General features: G+C 46.1%; 1 protein-coding gene across 2 annotated transcripts; it reads left to right on the top strand.

The window, feature by feature from the left end:
• The first annotated feature begins 17894 nt into the window (after positions 1–17894).
• Positions 17895–23213, top strand: LOC119328807 (probable transmembrane ascorbate ferrireductase 2). Of its 2 annotated transcripts, XM_037601789.1 has the most exons (5): positions 17895–18135; positions 21661–21709; positions 22296–22495; positions 22608–22932; positions 23075–23213. In XM_037601789.1, the coding sequence occupies exons 1-4, from the start codon at positions 17986–17988 to the stop codon at positions 22911–22913; spliced, it is 705 nt and encodes a 234-aa protein (XP_037457686.1). In that variant the 5' UTR covers positions 17895–17985; the 3' UTR covers positions 22914–22932; positions 23075–23213. The 2 variants fall into 2 exon arrangements, with proteins under 2 accessions (XP_037457686.1, XP_037457685.1); XM_037601788.1 differs by having other exon boundaries at positions 22608–23159.
• The last annotated feature ends 3406 nt before the right edge of the window (positions 23214–26619 follow it).

The raw sequence follows: 26619 nt of genomic DNA, 5'->3' as shown, positions 1-26619 counted from the left end.
TTGTTGTTGGAACTAGCGCCCCATTTGGCACTCACAGTTTCGGTTTTTGCTACTACCGGCATTTGTTGATTTTTGATACATCCATCCCCACGATGTGCCAAGACTCGTGACTGTTTTTTATGCAACCATTGTCAGTTTTTGTTACCATGTTTTATTGATGATTGCCATTTCAATTTCATGAGGTTGCTACATCATCTGTTTTCCCCGTCGTTTTTACTACAACCATTGTTTGATTTTGTTGGAACCGGCGACGACCATGGGAGCAGTTTTTTGAGCGGGAGGGGGGAGGGGGTTTATCTGCGAGAGCAGTGAGCGATAGTAAACTGGTGGTGCAGCAAGCTGCGGTGGTGCTGCGAGCTCAGTTGCCTCGCGTGGGGTATGGCGGAGGTCGGCGGCACCGTGCGAGAGCGAATTTTGTTGGTGAAAATATAAGAGGGCCGGATGCGGGGTAGGAGTGTTAGAAGGGAGAGAGGGATTGGTGGAATAGTCCATTGTATTGCTTGAGCCTTGTGGGCATATATATAGGAGTACAATCATCTACTTGGAGTACAAGACAAGCCAGAACAAATCCTAGTCTATCTCGTCTTTCCTAATAAACATTATACTCAACATCCCCCCGCAGTCACAATGGTAGCGATGCAGACGGTGGGACTGGAGAAGAATCCGAAGGCAAGCCAACGGACACCCCCCCACACACACAGACACAGTCGTAACGGTCTATGCATCGCAGAGTCATGGCTGGAGTGGGAACCAACGAGGTTGCTCAAGCAGGAGGTAGCCCTTTGTGCCGTTTGTCGATGTAGCTGAGAGCGTGGGTAGTGGATCCGTGGTCGAGGTAGCCGTGTGAAGAATGTCGTGGTCGATGTCGAGTTAGGGTGGCCGGTGTCAAGGAATTCACCGTGGAGCCGCGGGCGCAAGGGGGCGCCGAGTTAGCATGGGTGCAGTGGTGTCGAAGTAGTGGTGCGCCGGGAAGAAGATGTGGTTGACGACACGTCGCGGCGGGTTTGCCAAGCCCGGGGACACGTCGTGGACGAAGGCACGCACCGGTGTTGCCAGCACCGGGCATGCGTAGACGGATGAAGACGAAGTTGACGAAGCGCCGACCAGGCTTGCTAGGCCCGGGGACACGTCGTGGATGAAGGCACGCATCGGTGTTGCCAGCACCGGGCATGCATAGACGCGGGACCTGCACGAGCTGTACGCCATGTCGGAGAAGTCGGAGGGGCCAGCAGAGAAGAACTCGACGACGATTGCGGCGTCCATCAGCGCGGGGCCGATATCACCAACAGTGGTCGGAGTAGACAAAGTGGTCGGGGTAGATGACGGTGATGCTGGCGACGGGCTGGTGCTTGGACGAAGACGAAGGGGTGGAGGGGCGGCGGCTACGAAGGTAGCGGCGGCGGCGGCCAAAGAAGAGCGGTGGCGGCGCCCTGACGGTGGCGGAGGCAACGAGGTTTGGAGTGCGGCGGCGGTGCTCGAAGTAGGCAAAGAACCCTGACAGCGTGATGAAGACCGGCGCGGATGCTGGCGTTCCCGCGCCAAGGAAGACGGCGCGGCGCATACCACGGGATGTTGACGCGCTGTGACGGCGGAGCGGACCGCGGGTCGCGGCGCTACGGTCCGAGGGGGCGACACAGCGGTGGCAGGCGGGTCGGGGTGACGGCGGGAAGACCTTTGGGCGGCGGCGGGGACCACGGGCCGCCACGTTGTGGCCTGAAGGGGCGACACAATGGCGGTTCGCGAGTCGGTGCAACCGCGGGGACGGCCTCGGCGTGGCGGCGGGGACCGCGTATTGCGACACTACGGCCCGAAGGGACGACGCAGCAGTGACGCACAAGTCGATGCAGCCTCAAGGAGAACCACGAGGCGGCGGCGCTGTGGCCCGACGGGGCGACGCAGCAGCAGCTCGATGCTCGATCGGTGGAGAGGCGCGCTGAACTCGGGGACGATCTTCACGGGACCTGCGGAGGCGCGCGTAACTGACGGGCCAGGTCGGTCGCGCGGCGGAGACGAGGCGGATCACGTAGGTGAGCGGGTGATCAAGTCGATCGCGCGCGAGGTCAGGGACGCCGGTCGGTGGAGGCGTGGTGGTGGCGGAGTCCAAGATGAAGCCGGCGACGACGGACAGCATGAGACGTCGTGCGGACGAGCTTGTCAGTGCCGGCACCCGAGATGCCAAAGCAACGCCGGCGTCCGGGAAGCGAGGCCCGAGCGACCAACGTAGCAGCGGCGCCCAAGTTGAGGCAGCCGACGAGCCTGATGCAGCCGTTCCGACGTAGTCGAGGACGAGGCCGGCGAGGTGGACCGCCTGGACGACGTGCAGACGCGGCGGAGGCGGGTGATGTGGATCGATGGGTAGGCCGGCGTGCGAGCGACGACTATGATTGGCCGTTGCATGGTGCGAGGCCGCTGGGTCGGGGCGGCAGCTGTCCCGGTCGGAGCAGGGCGTGATGGCTGACGCAGGGCGACGGGCGGACTGGCGCACGGATGGCGGCTAGCCCTGACGGGCCGCCTCGATGCGCGTGGCCGCCGAGTTGCAGGAGAGGCCGGCCGGTTGCGCCGGGGTCGGAGTAGAGGTGATGAGGACATCAATACCATTGTTACACCCACAGCCCCTGCTGCTATACATATTGGACCAATTACTAGAGCTCGTGCACGCCAATTAAATTATCAGGTACTTTCGTCTCTTGGTAATGATTCTAATGTTCATGAGAATATGATGCTGCCTAAATTGGATACATTTGTTTTGCTTACAAATGAAGGGCCTAGCTTGGATAAGAGGGATGAACACTGGAGCAAGACCAAGCATGGAGATGATGGCATGCGCAAGGGGATCGAGAACGGAGTTACACGTGATGATTTCAGGACTTTGAAGCCACCATAAGGAGTGCATGAAGCCTTGGATGAAATATACAAGATGCCACTTCATAAATTTCGTCTAGAGGCTATTGTAGGTGTTGTGTCACCTTATTATTGGGCCAGACCCATGTATTTTTGAAATACTTAAGTATAGGTTGTTTTAGAGTCCGTATGTGTGGGGAAACAAGAGTTAGGGTTGGTTTCGGACCCCTCCTCCAAGGGCCACGAAATCCCCCCCCCCTCTTCCTCCATATATACAGCCCGTAGGGCATCGTTTAGACTTCGGGTTTTGTTTAGATTAAAGTTCTCCATAGCTGCAACTTCGCGTACTTCGTTTGTGTTCAACAACCAGACAAAGGCGTCACAGCACCCCACCTTGATCAATAAAGCTTTCCTTTTATATTCGCAATATCCAGATTGCAATCTCAGTTTCTTGCTTGTTCTTCATTTGCCTGCAGGGAACAGACCTTATTGGTCAGGTTGATCGTGCTCCAGCGTGGTCAATAACCGCTCAGAGTTGGTTTAGCGATTGCTAAGGCGCGACGTCCTCGCACGTTCATAGTCGGATCATCAAAGTCGACTTCCTCCAAAACAATAGCCACCATCTCATCGAAAGACGGGACACCTTTGCCTCTATCAAGTGGTATCAGATTTCCAGGTTGCTCGGTGAGATTTTACAGTTTTTCGTAGTTTAGATCGACTCTGTTCTTCATACCTACAGTCCACGAAAAAGCAAAAAAAAATCGGGTTAGTTCATCATATCTGAACCAATCTGAGCCTTTGCATAATCTTTTTAGGGTTTTGCATTGTTGAATTTGCGGTTGCATCGTCGTGTCTAGTTGTTGGTCTCAGTGTCTAGTCCTTTAGAGTTTCGAGTTCTGTTCACAAGTTGTCACGCCGCCGCCGCACCATCGTCATCACCGCTGCCATATACCACCATCGTCATCGCTGCTGCCATATACCTCCATCGTCATCACCGCTGCCATATACCACCATCGTCATCACCGCTGTCATATACCACCATCGCCATCACCGCTGCCATTTACCACCATCGTCATCACCGCTGCCTTTTGATGAGGACATCAATACAATTGTTACACCCACAGCCCCTACTGCTATACATACTGGACCAATTACTAGAGCTCGTGCACGCCAACTAAATTACCAGGTACTTTTGTTTCTTGGTAATGATTCTAATGTTCATGAGAATATGATGCTGCCTAAATTGGATACATTTGTTTTGCTTACAAATGAAGGGCCTAGCTTGGAGAAGGATGAACATTGGAGCAAGAACAAGCATGGAGATGATGGCATGCGCAAGGGGAACAAGAACGGAGTTACAAGTGATGATTTTAGGACTTTGAAGCCACCATAATGGGTGCATGAAGCCTTGGACGAAATATACAAGATGCCACTTCATAAATTTCGTCCCGAGGCTATTTTAGGTGCTGCGTCACCTTATTATTGGGCCAGGCCCATGTAATTTCGAAATACATAAGTATAGGCTATTTTTAGAGTCCGTATGTGTGGGGAAACAAGAGATAGGGTTGATTTCGGACCCCTCCACCAAGGGCCACGAAATTCCCCCCTCTTCCTCCATATATACAGCCCTTAGGGCATCATTTAGACTTTGGGTTTTGTTTAGATTAAAAGTTCGCCATAGCTGCAACTTCGCGTACTTCGTTTGTGTTCAACGACCAGACAAAGGCGTCACAGAACCCCACGTTGATCAATAAAGCTTTCATCTTATATTCGCAATATCCAGATTGCAATCTCAGTTTCTTGCTTGTTCTTCGTTTGCTCGCAGGAAACAGACCCTCGTGGTCAGGTTGATTGTGCTCCGGCGTGGTCAATAACCTCTTGGAGTTGGTTTAGCGATTGCTAAGGCGCGACGTCCTCGCACGTTCGTAGTCGGATCGTCAAAGTCGACTGCCACCAAAGCGATATCCATCATCTCATCGAAAGACGGGACACCTTTGCCTCTATCAAGTGGTATCAGATTTCCAGGTTGCTCGGTGAGATTTTACAGTTTTTCATAGTTTAGATCGAGTCTGTTCTTCATACCTACAGTCCACGAAAAAGCCACAAAAAAAATTAGGGTTAGTTCATCATATCCGAACCAATCTGAGCCTTTGCATAATCTTTTTAGGGTTTTGCTTTGTTGAATTTGCGGTTGCATCGTCGTGTCTAGTTGCTGGTCTTAGAGTCTAGTCTTTTAGAGTTTCGAGTTCTGGTCATAAGTTGTCACGCCGCCGCCGCACCATCATCATCGCCCCTGCCATCTACCACCACCGCTTATCCGCCACCGCTCCGAATCCGTATCCATATACCACCACCAATCCGTGTCCATATACCACCACCGATCCATATCCATATACTACCACCGCTACCACCACCGCTGCCATATACCACCACCATATATCCACCACCAATCCAAGTTCCTTGCGTATTAGGTTTGTTTTCGGGATCCATCTAATTCCCGATTCGTGTTTCCTTGTCTGAGTAGGTTTCGGATTCCAGCAATCTTTTGTTGTCCGTAGAAGAGGTTGGTTTCCAAAAAAAAAAGAGTCCGGAAACCACCCTCCGTTTAGGCCCAAAATTTTCGGAAAACGCACTTGACAAAAAAAATTCTGGCTATCCTATTTTTAGGTGTTTCTAAGCGTATTGAGACAGTCGCCGTTATAGAAAGTTTTTTTTGACCCGTTTCCAGTTTTTGGGTCCGGGCAGTCAAAAAAAAAAATTTGGTCACAAAAATTTCGTGCCCATCCTGTCAGTTTGACCTGGGAAGAGTTTTGAGACACTCGCCATTATAGTGATTTTTCGCAAAAAAAAAAGAGAGCAGCGCAAAAAAAAGCAGCGCAAAAAAAAAGAGCGAAAAAAAAATTCGAGAGTGTGCTTTTCCCTTGTTTACGTGCAGCGCCATGATTTAGTTAGTGTTCTAGGCTCGCGTCTCTAGCACGGTCTAGCCTAGGACCAGTATAGTACCGTCGTTGAGCGTTTATTCAACTTTGCATCTCTGAATTGATTATTGCTGACCCTTTTTGCTACCATATTATAAGCCTTCCCAGCTCCACATACATCTACGTCGTGCGTTTGACTTTCCCTGGTAATCGCTCTATCCAAGCTTTGAGAAGTTTTGACTACAACGGTTGCCGATCACCACCTGCTGCTGGGAAGAACTGGTAAGAATTTGAGGTTTGCTTGACGGGTTTGTGATACACCACCACAACTTCTTAGTAGTCTGTAGGATCATATTCTTGTGTGTTTCTATTGCTGCTAACCATGCCAGGATCACAAGCCGACGAGATTGACTGGGAGAACTTATCAAACAAGGAGCTTCATGATAAGTTTCAGCAAATGATGACTGAACAGGTGCAAGATGTGCTGAACAATTTTGAAGAGGCCATGGAGAAGATTACTGGCCTTGAGAAGACGTTCGAAACAAAGCTCGATAACAGATTTAATGAACTGCTTGCGCGTCTTCCACCACCGGCTGCACCTGTCGCACCTCTGCAACAACAACAACTACGCCCCCTTCCGAATCAGTATGGACGAGCACAGCGTGTTCCTATTGAGCCAGGACAAAATTCTGGTGCCGTTGCTACTGCTGTTGGTGCTTCTTTGGCTCCTGCTACTGCTGTTGCTGGTACCCAGGAGGATGATGATTATGTGGGAGATTATGAGGATGAGGTTGATCAAAATCCGAACTACGTGCAGCCACCAACACCACCACCACCAGGTCGACCTCAGGTATATATTCGTAATGGTAGGCCTGCACCACCACCTCAGGTACGAGATGATGTCCATATTCCTAAACTGAAATTGAATATTCCACCATTTGAGGGTAGATATGTTCCTGATATATATCTTACTTGGGAGTTAGAAACTGAACAACGTTTTACATGTTTACAATATCCCGAGGAGAGACGGGTTGCTGCTGCTGTTTGTGCTTTCACTAGTTTTGCATGTGTCTGGTGGTCTGAACATTGTAGATTATATCCTATTCCAACTACTTGGGCTGCTTTGAAAACCGCTATGCATACGCGTTGGGTTCCACCATATTATCAACGTGAATTGCTTCAAAAATTGCAGCGTTTAAGACAAGGAAAAAATTCTGTAGAAGAATATTATCAGGAATTACAAACTGGCATGATTCGATGTGGTATTATTGAGGAGAATGAAGCTATGCTTGCACGTTTTCTGGGTGGATTAAATAGAGAGATTCAGACCATTCTAGACTATAAGGAGTATACTAATATCACTCGTTTATTCCATCTTGCTTGTAAAGCTGAACGTGAAGTGCAGGATCGACAAGCATTGGCGCGAACTAACTTTTCTGCAGGCCGACCTTCCTCATGGACGCCGCGTGCATCTTCTACTTCAACTGCACCAGCACCTCAATCAGGTGCCTCCTACAGCCGTGATACAAGAAAACAGGAACAACCACCATTATCTGCCAAGAGCGCACCTGTCGGGCCTGCGTAGAGTTCTTCTTCTTCCAGGGCATCAACAGGGCACACAAGTGATATTATTTGTCGTCGTTGTAAGGGAGGAGGTCATTATGCGAGAGAATGCAAATCTCCGCGTGTGATGATTGCTACCGCGGATGGTGGATATGAGTCCGCTAGTGACTATGATGAGGAGACATTGGCTCTTATTACACGTGAAGAACATGGTGGAGATGATTCTGATCATGAGACGCAATACATGGCTCCTGAAGACGCTGACAGGTATGAATGTTTAGTTGCTCAACGTGTTTTGAGTGTGCAGGTCACACAAGCTGAGCAAAATCAGAGGCACAATTTGTTCCATACCAAGGGAGTTGTGAAGGAACGTTCTGTGTGCGTCATAATAGACGGAGGGAGCTGCAACAACTTGGCTAGCATGGAGATGGTGGAGAAGCTTTCTCTCACCACAAGACCACATCCACATCCTTACTACATCCAATGGTTCAACAACAGCGGCAAGGTTAAGGTAACACGTACTGTTCGTGTGCATTTTAGTATCTCTACATATGCTGATTATGTTGATTGTGATGTGGTACCTATGCAAGCATGTTCCTTATTACTTGGTAGACCATGGCAATTTGATAAAAAATCTGTACACCATGGTAGAAACAATCACTATACTCTTGTTCATAAGGATAAAAATATTACTTTGCTTCCTATGACTCCTGATTCCATTTTGAAAGATGATATTAATAGAGCTAATAAAGCAAAACAGGAGAAGAATAAGAGTGAAAATCAGATTGTGGCAAAAGAATTTGAGCAACAAATGAAGCCTAATAGTAAACCATCTAGTGTTGCTTCTGAAATTAAATTGAAAAGTGCATGTTTATTTGCCACCAAATCTGATATTGATGAGCTAGATTTCAGCAAATCTGTTTACTATGCTTTTGTGTGCAAAGAGGCATTATTTTCATTCGAGGATGTGCCTTCCTCTTTGCCTCCTGCTGTCACTAACATTTTGCAGGAGTTCGCTGACGTTTTTCCACAAGACGTGCCACTGGGATTACCGCCTATTCAAGGGATTGAGCATCAGATTGACTTAATTCCCGGTGCTTCACTGCCAAACCGTGCACCATACCGTACCAATCCAGAGGAGACGAAGGAGATTATGCGTCAAGTACAAGAGCTTCTCGACAAAGGTTATATACGCGAATCCCTTAGTCCTTGTGCTGTTCCTATTATTCTAGTGCCGAAAAAGGATGGTACATCACGTATGTGTGTTGATTGTAGAGGCATTAATAAATATACCATGTATAGTTCAATATGAGTAAAGTTGAGCCTAGTTGTCACTTGTTAACACGCGTTGAGCCCCTTGTATTGTTATAGGGGTATAGCCATCAAATTTGTATCAATTATATATAGCTGCACCGGACTCTTCTAACCGTGTCCGTGGTCTTAACGACCTGTCAGATGCTTTAGTTGGTGAGGCCGTCAGCCGCACGGTCTTCCGCGCGCATGGAGCGCTCAATATTTCCATTTACTGTAATGATGCCACGTTGACCGGGCATCTTAAGCATGAGAGAAGCGTAATGTAGTATTGCGTTAAAGCGAGCGAAAGCTTCGCGTCCGAGTAGTGCTTGATAGCCACTTTGAAACGGAGCGATGTGGAATGTTAACTTTTCGCTGCGGAAGTTATGGGGAAAGCCGAATATAACCTCTAGTAGCAGGGAGCCTGTACAATGGGCTTCTGGGCCTGGCGTTACTCCTTTAAAGGTAGTATTGCTATGGCTGATTTTTGTTGGGTCTATCCCCATTTTGTGGACTGTGTCCTAATATATCAGGTTTAAACTACGGCCGCCGTCCATCAGGACTCGTGTGAAGTGGTATCCGTCAATTATTGGGTCTAACACCAAGGCAACCCATCCTGCATGCCGGATACTTGCCGAGTAATCCCGATGGTCAAAGGTGATCAGTTTGGACGACCAGTGGTAGAACTCCGCGGTGATAGGCCCTGGGGCATGTGTCTCTAGGAGTGCCGCTTTGTTTATCCCCTTCATCACGTGTAACACATTTACTGTTTTGACTTCTGGTGGGAATTTCTTCTGTTCCCCAGTGCTTTGCTTGCGAGGCTCGTCCTCGTCTTCGCTTGGTTTATCCTGCCCCTTGTGTTCGGCGTTGAGTTTGTCGGACTGCTTGAAGACCCAACATTCTCTATGGGTATGATTTGCAGGTTTATCGGGGGTGTTGTGGATCTGACATAGTTTGTCCAGAATCTTGTTCAGGCTGGACAGTTCGTCTTTGTTGCCTTTGGAGGGCAGCTTTTGCTGACCTGGCCGAGAGCTTCCGAATCCGGCGTTTACCGCCGTGCTCTTCGGGCTGTCTTCTTTATTCTGGCGCTTGTTTTTGCTGCGTCGTGGCTTGTCATTTCCGTCCCTGACTTCGGATGTACTTGGGTCGCTGGTGCTGCATCGGGCTAACCAACTGTCCTCGCCCGCGCAAAAGCGGGTCATGAGGCTTGTTAATGCTTTCATTGTTCTCGGCTTTTCTTGGCCGAGGTGTCTGGCAAGCCATTCGTCTCGAACGCTGTGCTTGAAAGCTGCTAAGGCTTCGGCGTCCAGACAGTCGACTATTTGGTTCTTTTTAGTGAGAAACCTGTTCCAAAGCTTTCAGGCTGACTCTCCTGGCTGTTGATTTATATGACTTAAATCGTCTGCATCCGGTGGTCGGACATAGGTCCCTTGAAAATTTGCCCGAAAAGTGTCTTCGAGATCTTCCCAGCTTCCAATGGAGTTTTCGGGGAGGCTTTTAAGCCAGTGCCGAGCTGGCCCTTTGAGCTTGAGGGGTAAGTACTTGATGGCGTGGAGATCGTCTCCTCGAGCCATGTGGATATGGAGGATGTAGTCCTCAATCCAGACCCTAGGGTCTATCGTTCTGTCGTACGCCTCTATGTTTATGGGTTTGAGTCCCTCTAGAAATTCATGGTCCAGCACCTCATCGGTGAAACATAGGGGGTGTGCGGCACCCCTGTATTTGGGTGTACCGTGGTGTTCAGATTTTTGTTGTGTTGCATTGCGTGCTGGAGCACGCTTGCTTGGCCCGTAGATGGATCTGGTTGCGTCGTCCTTTTGATGCGAGCCCTCACGTGGATCGCGTACTGGCTTGTGTGCGGCATCGTTTGCCGCTCTATGTTGGCCACGAGGTCGTCTATCCGACCGGATGGCTGTTTTGTTTTTTTGATTGCAGGGGATCTAAGGCCTCCTCATCGAATTCAGGTAGCAGCTTTCGCTTCGGGTAGCTCTTTGTGTGGCGACTACCGCCGTATTTTGCTGCAGTGTTGAGTACTTCACTCCATCTAATTCTGAGTGTGTCTTGTGCAGCCCTGAGCCTTTGCTTCTGCTTTTTCAGACTCCTCGCAGTGGCAACAAGCCTTTGATGGGTATTCTGTTGCTCCGGGTGCCTGTCCGGTGTGATGTCATCCGGACTGTTATCTTCGCCGGAGTCGGGTTGTTTGGTTTGATTCTCTGTGTTGCCGTGGTCGGACGGTGGTTCAACACCGTGTTTGTCGTCCGCTGGCTCACCCTGCTCTATCGCTGGGTCTATATGATCGCTGTTTCTGCCGAGGCGGGATTTGGAGCGGCGCTTACGCCGCCGCTTTGACTGCTTCTCGAGGGAACGATCCTTCGTTGCGTCCTTCCGTTCTTCGTCGTCGTTTTCTTTGGGTGTGTCCACCATGTATACATCATATGATGAAGTGGGCGTCCAGTGCCCTATGGGCAGTGGCTCCTGTTCGTCTCCTGCATCGTCGTCCATACCGTCGATGTCTTCGGAGTCGAAGGCGAGCATGTCGGTCAAATCGTCGACAGTGGCTACTAAGTGGGTGGTGGGTGGGCGGCGAATTTCGTCGTCCGCATCCCGATCTGGCCGGCCATAGTTCGGCCAGGACTCTCCTGACAAGGAGAGAGACCTTAATGAGTTCAGTATGTCGCCAAAGGGCGAGAGCTGAAGGATATCCGCAGAGGTGAACTCCAAGATCGGCGCCCAGTTGGATTCGATAGGCACGGGCGCAGGCGGTTCGGAGTCCGTGGCCGGGGAAGAATCCGACAGTTCGGCGTCACGGCTCCCGTGAAGGGTAAGGTCGATACTCGGCTCGATCGCCGCTGAGAATGTGGCCTCCGTGGTGGGGTCTATCCACGCGTCCATGGATGGCGCAATTGGCTCCGAATTGAGGGTTGGAGCGGTTGCCGATGCGGTCTCCTGAACACTGTCCGATGGTAGAGTTAAATCATACTCATCGTTACCGTGCAGCGCACTCGGCAGGGGCTCGAATCCGTCGAAGATCAAGTCTCCGCGGATGTCGGCCGTGTAGTTTAAGCTTCCAAACCTGACCTGGTGGCCAGGGGCGTAACTCTCGATCTGCTCTAGATGGCCAAGCGAGTTGGCCCGCAGTGCGGAGCCACCGAATACAAAGATCTGTCCGGGGAGAAAAGTCTTACCCTGGACTGCATTGCTATCGATGATCAAAGGAGCCATCAAGCCAAACGATGACGACACAGAGGAACTCTCAATGAAAGCACCAATGTTAGTGTCAAAACCGGCGGATCTCGGGTAAGGGGTGCCGAACTGTGCGTCTAGGCGGATGGTAACAGGAGGCGGGGGACACGATGTTTACCCAAGTTCGGGCCCTCTTGATGGAGGTAATACCCTACATCTTGCTTGATTGTTCTTGATAATATGAGTAGTACAAGAGTTGATCTACCACGAGATCGAAGAGGCTAAACCCTAGAAGCTAGCCTATGGTATGATTGTTGTTGTTAGTCCTACGGACTAAACCCTCCGGTTTATATAGACACCGGAGGGGGCTAGGGTTACACATAGTCGGTTACAAGGAAGGAGATCTACATATCCGTACTGCCAAGCTTGCCTTCCATGCCAAGGAGAGTCCCATCCGGACACGGGACAAAGTCTTCAATCTTGTATCTTCATAGTCCAACAGTCCGGCCAAAGGATATAGTCCGGTTGTCCGGATACCCCCTAATCCAGGACTCCCTCAGTGGATTAAATAGAGAGATTCAGACCATTCTAGAGTATAAGGAGTATACTAATATCACTCGTTTATTCCATCTTGCTTGTAAAGCTGAACGTGAAGTGCAGGATCGACAGGCATTGTCACGAACTAACTTTTCTACGGGTCGATCTTTATCATGGACACCACGTGCATCCTCTACTTCCACTGGACCAGCACCTCCATCAGGTGCCACCTCCAGCCATGATACAAGAAAGCAAGCACAACCACCACTATCTGCCAAGAGCACACCTACTGGGCCTGCACAGAGCTCTTCTTCTTCCATGGCACCAACAGGGCACACAAGTGATATTATTTGTCGTTGTTGTAAGGGAAGAGGACATTTTGCGAGAGAATGCAAATCTCAGCGTGTGATGATTGTTACTGAGGATGGTGGGTATGAGTCCGCTAGTGACTATGATGAGGAGACTTTGGCTCTTATTACACATGAAGAACACGGTGAAGATGACTCTGATCATGAGACACAATACATGGCTGCTGAAGATGCTGACAGGTATGAATGTTTAGTTGCTCAACGTGTTTTGAGTGTGCAGGTTACACAAGCTGAGCAAAATCAGAGGCATAATTTGTTCCATACAAAGGGAGTTGTGAAGGAACATTCTGTTCGCGTCATTATAGATGGAGGGAGCTGCAATAACTTGGCTAGCATGGAGATGGTGGAGAAACTATCTCTCACCACAAGACCACATCCACATCCTTACTACATCCAATGGTTCAACAACAACGGCAAGGTTAGGGTAACACGCATTGTTCGTGTGCATTTTAGTATCTCTACATATGTTGATTATGTTGATTGTGATGTGGTACCTATGCAAGCATGTTCCTTATTACTTGGTAGACCATGGCAATTTGATAAAAGTTCTGTACACCATGGTAGAAACAATGAGTATACTCTTGTTCATAAGGATAAAAATATTACTTTGCTTCCTATGACTCCTGATTCCATTTTGAAAGATGATATTAATAGATCTAATAAAGCAAAACAGGAGAAAAATAAGAGTGAAAATCAGATTGTGGCAAAAGAATTTGAGCAACAAATGAAGCCTAATAATAAACCATCTAGTGTTGCTTCTGAAAATAAATTGAAAAGTGCATGTTTACTTGCCACCAAATCTGATATTGATGATCTAGATTTTAGCAAATCTGTTTGCTACGCTTTTGTATGCAAAGAGGCATTATTTTCATTCGAAGTCGTGTCTTCCTCTTTGCCTCCTGCTGTCACTAACATTTTGCAGGAGTTCGCTGACGTCTTTCCACCAGACGTGCCACCGGGATTACCACCTATTCGAGGGATTGAGCATCAGATTGACTTAATTCCCGATGCATCATTACCCAACCGTGCACCATACCGTACCAATCCATAGGAGACGAAGGAGATTATGCGTCAAGTACAAGAACTGCTCGACAAAGGTTATATACGCGAATCCCTTAGCCCTTGTGTTGTTCCTATCATTTTACTGCCGAAAAATGATGGTATGTCGCGTATGTGCGTTAATTGTAGAGGCATTAATAATATTACTATTCGTTATCATCATCCTATTCCTAGGCTAGATGATATGCTTGATTAATTGAGTGGCTCTACAATATTCTCCAAAGTTGATTTGCGTAGTGGATACCATCAAATTCGTATGAAATTGGGAGATGAATGGAAAACATCATTTAAAACTAAGTTTGGATTATATGAGTGGTTAGTCATGCCTTTTGAGTTAACTAATGCACCTAGTACTTTCATGAGATTAATGAACGAAGTTTTACGTACTTTCATTAGACGATTTGTGGTAGTTTACTTTGATGGCATATTGATTTATAGCAAATCTTTGGAGGAACATTTGGAACATTTACGTGTTGTTTTTATTGCTCTACGTGATGCATGTTTGTTTGGTAACCTTGGAAAGTGCACCTTTTGCACCGACCGAGTATCTTTTCTTGGCTATGTTGTTACTCCACAGGGAATTGAAGTTGATAAAGCCAAGATTGAAGCTATTGAGAGTTGGCCGCATCCCAAAACGGTCACACACGTGAGGAGTTTCCTTGGCCTCGCTGGTTTCTATAGGCATTTTGTGAGATATTTCAGCACCATTGTTGCACCTCTCAATGAGCTTACAAAGAAGGATGTGTCTTTTGTTTGGGGTACCACACAGGATGAAGCCTTCACGGTATTGAAAGATAAGTTGACACATCCTCCTTTACTCCAACTTCCGGATTTTAATAAGACTTTTGAGCTTGAATGTGATGCTAGTGGAATTGGGTTAGGAGGTGTGTTGTTACAAGATGGCAAACCTGTTGCATACTTTTCTGAAAAATTGAGTGGGCCTAGTCTGAACTATTCTACTTATGATAAAGAATTATATGCTCTTGTTCGGACCTTAGAAACATGGCAACACTATTTATGGCCCAAGGAATTTGTTATACATTCTGATCATGAATCTTTGAAACACATTAAAAGTCAAGCAAAACTGAACCGTAGACATGCTAAATGGGTTGAATTCATTGAGACTTTCCCTTATGTCATTAAACACAAGAAGGGTAAAGAAAATGTTATTGCTGATTCATTGTCTTGTCGTTATACTATGCTTTCACAACTTGACTTTAAAAAATTTGGTTTGGAGACCATCAAAGATCAATATGTGCATAATGCTGAAATTAAAGATGTATTGCAGAATTGTAAGGAAGGGAGAACTTGGAACAAGTTCGTTCTTAACGATGAATTTGTGTTTCGTGCTAACAAGCTATGCATTCCAGCTAGCTCTGTTCGTCTTTTGTTGTTGCAGGAGGCGCACGGAGGAGGATTAATGAGACACTTTGGCGTTAAGAAGATGGAGGATATACTTGCTACACATTTCTTTTGGTCAAAGATGAGACGGGATGTTGAGCGTTTTGTTGTTCGCTGCACTACATGTCAAAAAGCTAAGTCCGACTCAAACCTCATGGTTTATATATGACTTTGCCTGTACCTAGTGTTCCTTGGGAGGATATATCTATGGACTTTGTTTTAGGTTTACCTCAAACAAAGAAGGGGAGGGATAGCATATTTGTTGTCGTGGATAGATTCTCGAAAAAGGCACACTTTATACCATGTCATAAAAGCGATGATGTTGTTAATGTTGCTGATTTGTTCTTTCGTGAAATTATTCACTTGCATGGTGTGCCAAATATTATTGTTTCAGATCGTGATACTAAATTTCTTAGCCACTTTTGGAGATGTTTATGGGCTAAGCTGGGAACTAAACTGCTTTTTAGTACTACTTGTCACCCCCAAACTGATGGACAAACTGAAGTTGTCAATAGAACATTGTCTACCATGCTTGCCTCATATTGAATTTGCTTATGATCGTTCATTGCATTCTACCACTAAGACGTACCCTTTTGAAATTGTGTATGGTTTCCTACCTCGTGCACCTATTGATTTGTTGCCTCTTCCATCTTCGGAGAAGGTTAATTTTGATGCTAAAGAATGTGCTGAATTGATTTTAAAAATGCACGAGTTAACTAAGGAAAACATTGAGCGTATGAATGCTAAATATAAACTTGCTGGAGATAAGGCTGAAAACATGTTGTGTTTGCTCCTGGAGATCTTGTTTGGTTACATTTGCGTAAGGATAGATTTTCTAATTTGTGCAAATCAAAACTAATGCCACGTGCTGATGGTCCTTTTAAGGTGTTAGAGAAAACAAATGATAATGCATATAAACTTGAGCTGCCTGTAGATTTTGGGGTTAGTCCCACTTTTAACATTGCAGATTTGAAGCCTTATTTGGATGAGGAAGATGAGCTTTCGTCGAGGACGACTTCATTTCAAGAAGGGGGGATGATGAGGACATCAATACCATTGTTACAGCCACATCCCTAGCTGCTATACGTACTGGACCAATTACTAGAGCTCGCGCACGCCAATTAAATTATCAGGTACTTTTGTTTCTTGGTAATGATTCTAATGTTTATGAGAATATGATGCTGCCTAAATTGGATACATTTGTTTTGCTTATAAATGAAGGGCCTAGCTTGGATAAGAGGGATGAACACTGGAGCAAGACTAAGCATGGAGATGATGGCATGCGCAAGGGGATCGAGAACGGAGTTACACGTGATGATTTCAGGACTTTGAAGCCATCATAAGGAGTGCATGAAGTCTTGGACAAAATATACAAGATGCCACTTCATAAATTTCGTCCAAAGGCTATTCTAGGTGCTGCGTCACCTTATTGGGCCAGGCCCATGTATTTTCAAAATACTTAAGTTAGGCTATTTTTAGAGTCCGTATGTGTGGGAAAACAAGAGTTAGGGTAGGTTTCGGACCCCTCCTCCAAGGGCCACAAAATTCCCCAATCTTCCTCCATATATATAACCCTTAGGGCGTCGCTTAGACTTTGAGTTTTGTTTAGATTAAAGTTCGCCATAGCTGCAACTTCGCGTACTTCATTTTGTTCAACAACCAGACAAAGGCGTCACAGGACCCCACCTTGATCAATAAAGCTTTCCTCTTATATTCGCAATATCCAGATTGCAATCTCAGTTTCTTCCTTGTTCTTCGTTTGCCTGCAAGAAACAGGCCTTCGTGGTCAGGTTGATCGTGCTCCTGCGTGGTCAATAACCTCTCGGAGTTGGTTTAGCGATTGCTAAGGCGCGACGTCCTCGCACGTTCGTAGTCGGATCGTCAAAGTCGACTTCCTCCAAAACGATAGCCACCATCTCATCGAAAGACGGGACACCTTTGCCTCTATCAAGAGGCGCCCGGGATCGACGGCGGCGATGTGCGACACAAAACGATCAAGAATAGATCGGAAAACCAAAAAGAACCGCGCGATCAAGATGATCGGCGGGAGAGAGAAAACCCTGAAGCAAGACTCAGGGAAAAGACTCTCTAGGGCAGCCGGTTAACACGACCGGCGGACGCATCCTAGGTACGGGCGGCGCGGCCCCCGACAGCGGTGATGGAGGCCGACCGCCCCGGGGGCGGCGCGTGCGAAAGCGGCGGCGGCTAATGTTTAAGATCGACTTGCGATAGATATCATGTTAGAAGGAAAAAATGGATTGGTGGAATAGTTCATTGTATTGTTTGAGTCTCATGGGCATATATATAAGAGTACAGTAATCTATTTGAAGTACAAGACAAGCCAGAACAAATTCTAGTCTATCTCGTCTTTCTTAATAAACATTATACTCAATAAGGCCTTGTTCGTTTAATCCTCCTTCCAAAGGGATTGGAATAGATTGAAGAGAATTTTGACTTGTAAAGGATCTAATCCCTCTCAAACCCTGCCATTTTCCTTGAAAAACCACCTCAACCGAACGAGGCCTAAGGAGAACAAAGCAATGATACGGTTCAAGAAAGCCGAATTGGGTGGCTGCTTCACGACCAGTCGAAATTTGAGCCGGTTGACCCACGCCTATCACCCGTGAAAGAAAAAAAGGGTATAGCTAAACTGAAAGCTCCTTCCATAAATACGCCTATATAGTTATGAAAACGTTCTCTGCTGAAGCCCGTGAACACTCACTCTCGTCCGCTTCGCAAGATGACTTGCACAGATCGGCGTCTTTGCTCTAGCTTCCCTAATCGTCCTTCCCTGTACGCGCTCGATCTTGCCGACCGAGGCGATGGCGGCGGTACCCGCGGTGAGGTTCCCGTTGTTCGGCCTCGTACGGCTGCTTGGCGTGGCCGCGGCAGCGGTCATCCTCGTCTGGGCCGTCCACTTCCGCGGCGGTATGGCGCTCTCCGCCGAGAAAGACAAGCTCCTCATCTTCAACGTAATCGAGAAAAAACATCTCTTCTTTCCCTTCTATTCTGTTGCATATCTCGTTTCGGGCCACGGATCACCTGTTGATCTTGCTGCCGCCTAGTGGGGAAAAGTTTTATTACTCGATCCTGAGATCAGGATTGAGGGGTTTAGATTCCACTATTATGTACGGACCAACCCACCAAAACCAGTCCAAAGGCATCTGAACCCTGCAAAAGTAGCAACGTGAGAGTTTTTGTTGATGGTGGGATTTAGGATGGTGGGTAATTCAAGGTTTGGGGTGATCTCGTATTGACTACTGAGTATCGAGTATGTGATCAAGGGCTGTTTTAATTTCCAGCAGCAAATCACCATTGGAACTTGGTGAAAAGCTTCTCCTTTTCACCGCTTCTTTTCCGTGTGGTTTTGTGTGACTTTATTCTACTTTGTGTTGTGGTGAAACTTTGTTAATTTCTTTCAATCGGGTTAAGACTTAATTTTTTTTGGATTGGGAAGTAGCCTGGAACGCCGGTTGGTCCCGCTTCCGGTGACCTGGGGTCGTCAACCCAAATCGAGGATCGGGGTAGAGTCTAGATCGATTATTAGGAAGTATAGGATAGACTAGGATTTGATCCTGCCTTGTCTTGTACTCCAAGTTGGTCTTGTTGTGTCCACAAGAACAGAGTTCTCGTGTTAGTTGTGTCCACGAGAAAATGTGTGTGAATTCGTCAAAGGGGATGTCGTATGTGGTAGCTATGATCATGCAGTACGAAAAGACGAAGACGATCCCAGGATAACATGCATGAGAAGGAAGAGGTCAAATTGAGTTGGATGTTGAGGGACATTATGAAACTTTAGCCAAGAAGAATATGATGTCATGGCATACGTCATCACTCAATAGTTATCCTAACTTTATATGAGTTTTCATCTACTTGGGTATGAGTTGTGCAGTAGATGAACTAGCTATGAGCCATACTACTGTAGCAATGGTGGTTACTGTAGGCAGGCTTGTAGCAAATAAAGTATCCCACTAGTAGCAGCTCTTTCTGTGTGAAGCAAAGCACATCTCTTTAGTGAGAGTCCTGGGTGACAGCTATAGAAGCTAGCGATTCTAACAAAATCATCAGTTGTCTTGCGTTGTTGCCACCGAGGAGGAACAGGGGCTACAGTATTGGGAACAGCTACGGAGCTACCTGTTGCATTTGCTTGGCCAAGTGCGTGCACGAGGGCTGTGTGAGTCCAGCTATTCTTCCTGAATCCGAGCAAGCTCCACGGCACGCGTTACACTCGTAGATGTCTGAAATCAGACTGCAGCCCTGATATAATCCTTGAGGCTGAGAACAAACTGGGACACAAAAAACTTTTGTGTTAAGAGTGGGATCAAAAGCGATCAGGTGGTCTATTGCTGACTCGAAAGCTGTTCTGTATTCCACAACTGAATGTGTTTGCCTAAACTGAGCGACAAGTAATATGGATCGGAGGGAGTAGCAAAATTGAATTCCTCCCAAGGTCAAGCTCGGTGGCGCCGTTTGAATGCCTTCCACAACAGTGCCACATGGCCATCGAAATACAAGGTTGTGGAAGACACCCACCATCCAAATACAAGGTTGTGATAGACACCCATTGATGAGTAGGAACTTGACACATGTCAAAGTAAGCGTGAGCGAGATCAATCCACATACGGGGGTTGTCACCGGAGAACCGAGGAAAGTCGTGCTTCGGCAACTTGACACAGTGATTGTGGTCGTGATCTCATGGTCGATCCCGCTCGAGCTGATGCTCCCATGGTCGCTCACGCTCTAAACTTGCCCGCGCCCCGGAACATCGACGTGGCATGTTTCGACTCCATCTTGAGGTGAGCCTGGCGCCGTGATGAACCCGGTACATGGTGGCACTCCATCTGGCATCTCCAGTAATGGCAACCACTGATTCGCCAAACGAGGGACCACCCAATCGTCATAAAGGAGCCGCTTGGGTCGTCGTGAGTATGGGAGCTGCCGTGGACGTTGCCAGCGTTGCCTTGAGCATTGCTTTCTTATCACGAATCTCATCCATGCTCTCCTGGGTGGTGATGAGTTTCTTACCAAAATTGCTGAGTTTAGTGGTCATGTGGTCAAACTTGGTGAGCAGTGTCGCCGTGGATGACTAAAGTTGGTCGGTGCTTTCCCCCATAGTAGCGATGGCTAACTGGTCCAAGCCGTGGGAGCGGCAGCCTTCGACGGCGCTGTTGCAACGTGTCTTTACATCAAACAAACCCTGCTTGTGATTTTGGGTGGATTCACTGAAGCAATTCCACACCCTTCATCGTGGAATTTTACCGTTCTATCGAGAGGATTAGCGAGGCAGACGGAACCAATCGTGGCGACTAATACCAATTGTGAGGCACCAGCTATGGATCTCACAGGTGAACCGCATGCAGCTAAGGGATTTGAAGTAGGGGATGAGAGTTGGTAGAGAAGAGAGAGGAACGATTGAAGAGGGTAAGCCTCTGATGTCTGTCTACGTCAGGACGGTGGACGGGGATGTGGCACTATGATTGGAACAATAGGTTCATTTATGACTAGTGGTCACTAAGACTTAGTTTCTAACCCTTTAGGTAGAAATTAGCAATTTTTTGGATAGTATTTGTGGTGTTTGGGATGTGCAGGGCTTACACTTGCATAATGAATGACTGAAAATTTGAACGTCCGTGTGTAGAATGGCAAGTCGGAATTCTTTTGAAACATTGTTTTTATCAGTTGATATTCAACTGAGAAATAGACAAGAAAACATCTGCTTGGAAAAAATTACTCTTTGTGTACTTCACTTCTCAAATTCATGCAGCCAGATCATCCATCATTTTAGGAGTGTTACATGGGAAGTGCTGCATGCCATGTGATCTGATGGACAAGTCTCTGAGCAAAAAAAGGGGAATGTTTCCGGTTCATTCCATTTTGAAACATCAGCCTTTCCGTGAAAAAAAGATTGTGGATTTTGACATGCAATGGTGGGTGCTTGAGTGTAGGGTTTACCTCTGTGTCACATATCTTTTGTGTGTCATTTGACAATTCATTAATCTCAACAATAAGCTTTAAATGACAAGATTTCAGGAAAACAGGGTGATATGTCTTTTGAGGGATTGATTTTACAAATCGGTTGGTACTAGAATTCTTCTTATATTTTTGTGCTGCTGCTTGCGTTTCACGTAGTAATTCTCCACATGGGATATTGGGTGGGAGGGAACATACATCCTATAGCTGCATTTGTACACATCTATGTGTAGTTGTGCACATTATCTGTGCACTCAGAATGAAATTTGGATTATTTCAGTCATGTACTCATGTTTGTCTATTAAGACCATCAGACAAGGATTCAGTGCATGCCATTTGTCAGCAACACTGCCGCGACAGCCAGTCTTGTAACATGTCACTTTGTCAACCAATAACCAACCATATTGTTTATGCGTTTGTGGTTTTGCATGCAATACCAAAGTTGGTTATTATAATTATGTTCAGTAGATATTATTATTGTGTATAGTGATCTCATCTTCTTGTGATACTAATGTGCATCTTTTCAGGTACACCCTGTGCTAATGCTGATTGGATTGGTAGTCCTGAATGCTGAAGGTCAGTGATATCGACGAAAACACTTTAGTTTCAGAACGGCCTTGTTATTGTGGCATATAATTTTTTGTATGGACTCACTCAATTTCATGCCAAATGTGTTGCTTTGGCTATTTCTGGCATGTGCATAATATTTTAGATGTATGAAATACATATCATTCCATAGTATTCCAACTAGACTAAGCTGTCATTGTATCTTATATCTTGGTTAATTATATGTAGAAAGTATGTTATGTAGCTAATGATATGGATTCTCGGCATGCTGGAAATGATTCTAACCAAGTTTGGTTCACCCAACTCGTCACAATAGTATACTTCAGAAATATAGGGAAACACCGCAAAGCAAAACTAATAGCATACTTTACCTATTTATGTCTGAAACCCAATCCAACTCGTAGCCAGATTCGGATAGACTGAAACTCCAAAGTAAGTAGTCTCATTTGTTTGAATAGTAAAATCTGAATTGACACCTAGCAGATACAACCCCAAGACCAGGTTTGGGGACCAGACCATTAGAGTTGAATTCAGTTATTTAATTTGTATCGGGTATACATCTTATAAATTCTTGTTGATATGGTGCTTCATGCAGCTCTTTTGGCGTACAAGACAGTGCCAGGAACCAAGAAACTGAAGAAGTTAGTACACATTACGTTGCAGTTCCTTGCCATGTTTTTGAGTCTAGTTGGCCTCTGGGCTGTCTGGAAGTTCCACGATGAAAAAGAAATTGACCACTTGTACACACTCCACTCCTGGTTGGGCCTTTCTTGCATCATCATCTTCAGCTTGCAGGTAGAGAAGAGATGGTATCTCATGTGCAGTCATGATGTTTTTGTTATTAAATTGTTTAGAGATAAAGAGGTCTTATATAACTTATTCTCCTCCTCTCATGGAATCTCCACAGTGGGCTGCTGGATTTTTGACCTTCTGGTACCCTGGAGGATCTAGAAGCGACAGAGCGTCCCTGCTCCCCTGGCATGTGTTCTTGGGTGTATTTCTCTATGTTCTTGCCATCGCCACAAGCGTGACTGGACTTCTGGAGAAGTCAATCTTCATGCAGAGTGCAAAAATGATCGGGCGCTTCTCCACAGAAGCGATGCTGATGAACTCACTGGGGATGATGCTGATACTACTAGGAGCTCTTGTTATTCTTGCTATTTTTAACCCTGGAGCTGGCAAGATCAACACGTACCGAGGTTCTTCAGAGTGAGAGGGATTGGAAGGGATATGTGAGTATGTTGTTTGGCTGCAGCTAGTCATAAACTACACCTTTCTTGCTTCAACCTAGGAAATTTTATATGTATGTGTCATTGCCCTCTGGGCTGTTATTTTTTAATCTGCGAATTGAACGGTTAACCCTGTTCCTGTCAGGAATTGTTTCCCTATCCATTCTTGTGGCAAACTGATCAGTCAAGCTGACCGAAATTACAAATGAGGATGTCTTTTGAAGGTGCTACTACCAGGATAGCAAGATTATTTGTTGGGATATGAGAAAGAACTAGTTGCAGTAGTCTCTCATTGTCTCCAGAGACGTCTCCCTGATCCAGATCCAGCACCCCCTCTCTCCCTCTTGCCTTGCATACCTTTTGGTTTAACCGAGCCCTATAATACCCAGATCCTTTGACCATTATCTTAGCAGTTGTTTAAGTTTAATGCTAACCCTGGTTATTTACTGGCACGACATGTGGACCCATTGACGGTAATCATTCAACAAATGTTCAACACATCACACTAGCGTACATGCGGTGGAGGCAAAATGCGCCGGATTTCCTATGGAAAGCAAGCATTCAGAAAAACGTTGTCGGTGCAACCAATTTCGTTGTTGGCTCCCCCATGACACCAATTTGCAAATCTGCCATGGCACAAAAATGAGTTTCACTTCAAAAACTTCTGGAATTCATATTACTTCAGCTATAACTCCCAAAATGACGAGTTATTGATGTGTCATGTTCATAAAAATGAGTAATTTTCAAAATAGTCATTAGTTTGCACTTTTGAACACTTTAAATTTCACTCACTTGATTAAAATTGATTTCATCATTTAAAGCATGCATAAATCATAATTAATTCATTTTTAGTCAGAAAACTACAAACTTGATATCCCAATTGATTAGGGAAGTGCATAGAATCTAGTCATGGTCATGCATGTTTATCCATTTTTAATGTACTCCATGCTATTTACCGCTATTTTGACAATGCTTTCAGTGGTGCTCGATGCCTATTCATGTCATGGCCCGATTTTGTTCCCTGATATATATTCCCTTGGTTTACTTATCCCAGCATGCCTTGCTTATTGATTTAGAATCCATGTTCAATCTGCCTTGCAGTAGTTTATTGTGCATATGGGTAGTTGAACATGGCTCTGATTCATTATGTTACGCTTCTTGAGAAATTGTAGACGTTATGTAGTATAAAGGCAACGGTGAGAGGCCGCGCTTATGGGGATCGATGTTTTGTTCCACTCGAGTCACCCCTGGACTGGAGTTCTTTTTTATTTTAGAGTAAGACTAGATGACCCGTTGCGTCCTTGCCGCAAAGACCAATTGCAGCCAAAAAGTTAGGTGAACTATTTGAAGTTTTTTTGTCCCAACCATATGCAAAACTAGAGATTATACCCGCGCATTGTGGCGGGAATATGTCTCAACTATTTCAGTGAGAATTGGGTGTATGGAACATTAGTATTTAGACTAACAATATGTGAACTGAAACTAAAATAAACTTTATTGCATTTGATTATTCTATAGTTGTAGAATATTTCTTGATATGAGTAGCATGCATAGTGCATGTTGATATGGGTGTTTTCCCTTGCATGATGGCATGGCCAGGTGGCATAGATGCATGTTGAGAGAATTGAAGTTATTGGAAATTGAATATGAGTAACATGCATAATGCATGTTAATATAAGTGTTTTCTCATGCATGTGGCATGATGAGGTGGCATATTTGCATGTTGAGAAAATGGAAGTTAGTGGGGATAAACTATTTAGGTATATGGGATAGGATACGATGATCCTTTGTGCCTTTGGTGCAAAAACCAAATGTAATAGAGTAGCTAGGCAAACTATTTATTGTTTTTTCATTCCCATAAATAAGATTGAATTGAATATGATTGTAGGCGAAAAATGACCACCCTAGCGATTTTTCAAGAAGATGCGTCGAGTACACTCGATTGTGTTCGATAGATACGCCAGGTTTGGCCCGCTGGCCTGCATCGAATCTGTTGCCCTCATAAAATTTAGGTGTTGCTTTAATAAAAGAACAATTAAGTTAGTATAACGAGTGTGGAATAGTGGTGGTAGGATTTGCGAGATTGTCCTAGGCAATTGAGAACAAGATCGGTAATCATTATCATATTTTTATACGAGCGAGAGGCATGGGCTAACATACTTTTCGTAATTGGATCATATGCACTTATGATTGGAACTCTAGCAAGCATCCGCAACTACTAAAGATCATTAAGGTAAAACCCAACCATGACTTTAATCCCATAGACAACAATCCCCTTTCTTGGGTTTAGGCTGCTGTCACCCCCGCAACCCAGCATTAGCAAATCATGAACATATTGCAACACCCTACAATGGGAATCCCCCATGTGTGCGCAGCACGGAAGGCATCATAGGACAACACCAAAATAAAACATGCAACTCAAGCCAATTAAGATCATCAATCAACCCATGGGACAAAAAGAATCTACTCAAACATCATAGGATGGCTCATCATTAGATAATAATATATAGCATAAAGCACCATGTTCAAGTAGGGGGTACAGCGGGTTGCGGGAGAGTGGGCCGCTGATAATAGATGAGGGAAGGTGATGGAGGTGTTGAGGGAGATGATGGGGTTGTTGGAGTATATCGTCGTCACACGATGATTCCCCCGGCGGCGTTCTGGCGCCACTGGGAGAGACCCCCTCCTTCTTCTTCTTACTTGGCCTCCCCCTGACGGTGTCCTGGACTAAGGGTGATACGTCTCCAATGTATCTATAATTTTTGATTGTTCCATGCTGTTTTATTATCAATCTTGGATGTTTTATAATCATTTTATAGTCATTTTATATCATTTTTTGGTACTAACCTATTGACATAGTGCCAAGTGTCAGTTGCTGTTTCTTTCCATGTTTTTTCATCGCAGAAAATCAATATCAAACAGAGTCCAACTGCCACAAAACTTTACGGAGATTTTTTATGGACCAAAAGGAAGATGTTGGGCCCTGGTAGCACCTGGGGGAGGCTTGAGGAGGGGATAACCCACCAGGCGCGCCAGGAGGCCCAGGCGCGCCCTAGTGGGCTGTGCCCACCTCGGGTGCCATCGGACTGCCTCTTTGCTCTATAAATACCCCAATATTCCCAAAACCCTAGGGGAGTCGACGAAATATTCATCCAGCCGCCGCAGAGTCCAGAACCACCAGATCCAATCTAGGCACCATCTCGGATGGGGTTCACCACCTCCATTGGTGCCTCTCCGATGATGCGTGAGTAGTTCTTTGTAGACCTTCGGGTTCGTAGTTAGCAGCTAGATGGCTTCATCTCTCTCTCTCTTGATTCTCAATACAATGGTCTCTTGGAGATCCATATGATGTAACTCTTTTGCGGTGTGTTTGTTGGGATCGATGAACTTTGAGTTTATGATCAGATCTATCTTTTTATATCCATGAAAGTATTTGAGTTTCTTTGATCTCTTTTATGCATGATCTCTTATAGCCTCATATTTCTCTCCGATATTTGGGTTTGTTTAGCCAACTTGATCTATTTATCTTGCAATGGGAAGAGGTGCCCAGTAGTGGGTTCGATCTTACGGTGCTCGATCCCAGTGACAGAAGGGGAACCGACACGTATGTATCGTTGCTACTAAGGATAAAAAGATGGGATCTATATCTACCGCCATAGATAAATGGATCTCGTCTACATCATGTCATCG

This window comes from Triticum dicoccoides, chromosome 7A, assembly GCF_002162155.2.
Source record: "Triticum dicoccoides isolate Atlit2015 ecotype Zavitan chromosome 7A, WEW_v2.0, whole genome shotgun sequence".
NCBI lineage: Eukaryota > Viridiplantae > Streptophyta > Magnoliopsida > Poales > Poaceae > Triticum > Triticum dicoccoides.
This window is presented reverse-complemented; position numbering and strand designations above follow the sequence as displayed.

Excerpts from the sequence above, each read along its gene's own strand:
- LOC119328807 (XM_037601789.1), top strand. The coding sequence starts at position 17,986 with ATGGCGGCGGTACCCGCGGTGAGGTTCCCGTTGTTCGGCCTCGTACGG. Across the intron at positions 21,710-22,295 it reads GGTAGTCCTGAATGCTGAAG|CTCTTTTGGCGTACAAGACA; the intron begins GTCAGTGATATC and ends TGCTTCATGCAG. Across the intron at positions 22,496-22,607 it reads TCATCATCTTCAGCTTGCAG|TGGGCTGCTGGATTTTTGAC; the intron begins GTAGAGAAGAGA and ends GAATCTCCACAG.